General features: G+C 35.9%; 1 protein-coding gene across 1 annotated transcript in view; it reads right to left on the bottom strand.

Annotated features, from left to right (window-relative positions):
* The window catches only part of syngap1a (synaptic Ras GTPase activating protein 1a), an 80,376-nt gene that overhangs the window by 61,824 nt on the left and 15,205 nt on the right, over positions 1–3,347 (bottom strand). Inside the window, exons 2-3 of the mRNA XM_016504020.1 lie at positions 889–1,019; positions 49–154 (exon numbers count right to left, since the gene is read on the bottom strand). Coding sequence (XP_016359506.1) covers positions 49–154; positions 889–1,019 — 237 coding nt within the window. The remainder of the gene's footprint in view (positions 1–48; positions 155–888; positions 1,020–3,347) is intronic.

Here is a 3,347-nt window from a genome sequence, read left to right on the forward strand (position 1 = left end):
GTGTGTGTGTGTGAGTGTGAGTGTGTGTGAGAGAGTGTGTGTGTGTACCTGACTCAGGATGTGGTCTGCTGTCTGCAGGTACGCTGACGGTCCTGCGCAGCAGTTTGTGTCGGTGAGAGACGGGACGATGATCATTCATCAGCAATGGATGAACCTGAAAACACACAAACACAAACACACACTCATCTGTCTGTAACACTGACAGTCATCAGAACAATGTGATTAGTGTTCCTTCACTTTGAGTATCGCTAAATAACTAATTAATACATGGGCGTTTTTATTTAGATTTTATTTCATGATTATATTGTTTTTTTATTGCAAAATCTATATTTAAATACAGTAAAAAAAAACTTGATTTGTTCAATATTATTTCACAGCACTAAATATAAATTCAATGATATCATATATATATATATATATGCACACACACACACATATATAAAAGCAGAAAGTCAGAAAGTAGCTTCCCAAAACTGTTGCTGATGAAGCAGGAGTCAGACTGTCATCAAAGGCAGCAGCTCCCTCTAGTGTTCACTAGTGTGTGTGTGTGTGTGTGTGTGTGTGTGTGTGTGGTGTGTTGAAAAAGTGTTTGCGAGAGTGTGTGTTGAAAAAGTGTTTGTGAGAGAGAGAGTGTGTGTGTGTGCGTGTGTGTGTGTGTGAGTGTTTGTGAGAGAGAGAGTGTGTGCGTGTGTGTGTGTGTGTGTGTGAGTGAGTGAGTGTGTCTCTGTGTGTGTGTGTGTCTCTGTGTGTGTGCGTGTGTGTGCGTGCATATGTGTGTGTGTGAGAGAGAGAGAGAGTGTGTGTGTGTGTGTGTGTGTGTCTGTGTGAGAGAGAGAGAGAGAGCGTGTGTGTGTGTGTGTCTGTGTCTGTGTGTGTGTGTGTGATCACCTCCTCTTGATCCAGCAGGTAGAACTGGTCTCCATCTCTGACGCGGAGCTGGCGGCTCCAGCCGGGGGAGTCGTGTGTGTGGCCATTCAGAGGAGTGTGAGGCCGAGAACATGGAGACACACACCTTCCATCTGCGTGCACACACACACACACACAACATCAGCATATAATACAATTCGAGCATAACAAGTATCAAAAATATCAACACTTACTTCACACAATATCACTCAAAATTCAATACAGTGCACATTTCTGTCCTCAAACATTTTAGTGAATTTTGAATATTATTTGATACTAATATTTGAAATATTACTAAATTATAAATGTGCACTTTCAACAGACGAAGTTCTGGCAGATTTTGGAACGGATGCACAGCAAAATTAACACTTCAGACGTTCACAGTTACTGACCGAAGCTGAGAATCCTAAGACAGACAAACATTGTTAGAATTATCCACATGACAGATACAAGCCACTTCACATCAATAACGTTTTCATAAAATGACTTAACATTATTTTTTTCCCCACACAGTACTAGTAAATTCTTGACATTTATATTCCAAAATGTTGACCATCAACCTCAGGAGGTTTAAGTAATACATGAGCTGTTTTATTTTAAGTCAATTATAAACGAGGTTTGTGATTTTTGTGACCCTGTATGCAAAGTTGGTCTAAATACAGTAATAAACCCTGATTCGTGTAACAGTATTTTATAGCAATAAAAAATATAAATTAAATTAATCAAATCAACTAAATAGTATTTTTTTAAAAACTAAAAACTAAATAATTTTATCAGCAATAAAATATAAATTAAATATTTATAATAAACTAAAAAATAAACTTTTACAAGCAATATAAATTAAATTACTAATTAATATAATACAAGCAATATAAATTAAATGATCAATTTAAATACAATTTTAGACAAACTAAATAATTATAAGCAATAAAATATAAATTAAATGCCATACTTAAAATACGCAGTCATTTTTGCTCATAAAGGTAAGAGTAATACATCATTCTAAACTGTAAAGGGTCTAGTTTTATCTGTCTGCACTCACAATATCAACAAAACGTTGTGCTTTTATAAATTAAAGAAAACAAAGCTTTCTGGCGTCTCGGTCTTGAACAGGAGTGCTTCACAATGATGAGCCTAAACTCAGACACGATCAAAATATATAGAAAGCTTTAAATTACTACTTTAAAACTAAATAATTCAAATCGAAAAAAGACTTTCTGACGGGATGCGCGCTGAATGTCGCATGCGATTTATCGTGCAGCCCTACTGTTAATAGTGTTCATCGTCTGTTTTATTACGTCTTAAATTGATTTTTCCGTACATTTCTGCCATATGTACATTAACTGACAGTCACCACTGATAAACTACCACTAAATATTGTAGAAACTTAATTTGCTGTAAAGTTGCTTTGCAACGATTTGTATCGTGAAAAGCGCTATACAAATAAACTTGACTTGACTTAAAAGAAACTCTTTCATAAAGGCACATCCAATGAGGAGATCATTTTTTCATCACTATAATTGATGGAAGGCCCGATTATAATTAGCGTTTTATTTTATAATTCCGTAGTTAAAAAATAAAACACTAATTATAATGGCATATATGTACAACTTTGTCCTATAATTGTATATCTGCTTTATATGTTAATTATTTATATTTTTTATCCATGCAGCAAATCCTTTAAAAAACAGCTTTAACATTACTTTATTGCATTCCAGACGCTTTTAAAGTACTTTTCACTATAAATTTTACGGGTAGCTTGGATGTAAACATTGTCATGAATTCGTTGTATAGGTTGTTTGCACATGACGTCACTGATGACGCGCGAAATGCCGCTGGAGGGCAGGAAGTGATTTCTCTCCGCAGGAATCACTAGCAGAAACCCAAAATGCCTGTGTTTTGTGTTGTTTATGAATGCTCAAATCGGCCAAACCGAGAAACCACACAGAGCCAAGAAGTCAAAAGTCAAGAAATTGACTGAAAAACGCAGGAAAAAGTGGCTTGTAAACCTGCGTCTGCGGTCGGGAGGGGCGGAGCCGGATAATGCTCGTGTGTGCAAATGATTAATATAAGATATAATAATATATTAAGATTTAATAAAGAAATATATAAATAGATACAGGGTGACACAGTCAGGATTCACTGAATGCTAAACGCCACACATAGACACGACGTAAATAAGATTATTTGCAGTTCTGAGAGCTTCATATCACGGAATCGTGAGATCGCGATAAATTGAAGTGAGTGAGCTTTTTAGTGATTAGCGTTAGATGAAAGCGCTATTTGCTCGCTTTCTAGGCTATAATCGATTCAGAATTTAAATAAAAGTTGTTTTACAACGTTTCAGGAGTGACACATATCCCGCATCCCTCATATAAATACGGGATTCACTTTCGAAATAGCTTGTTTACAATCAGGGTTAGTTGCTTAGCCTATATCCA

This window comes from Sinocyclocheilus anshuiensis, unplaced genomic scaffold (assembly GCF_001515605.1).
Source record: "Sinocyclocheilus anshuiensis isolate Anshui unplaced genomic scaffold, SAMN03320099.WGS_v1.1 scaffold2144, whole genome shotgun sequence".
Lineage (NCBI taxonomy): Eukaryota > Metazoa > Chordata > Actinopteri > Cypriniformes > Cyprinidae > Sinocyclocheilus > Sinocyclocheilus anshuiensis.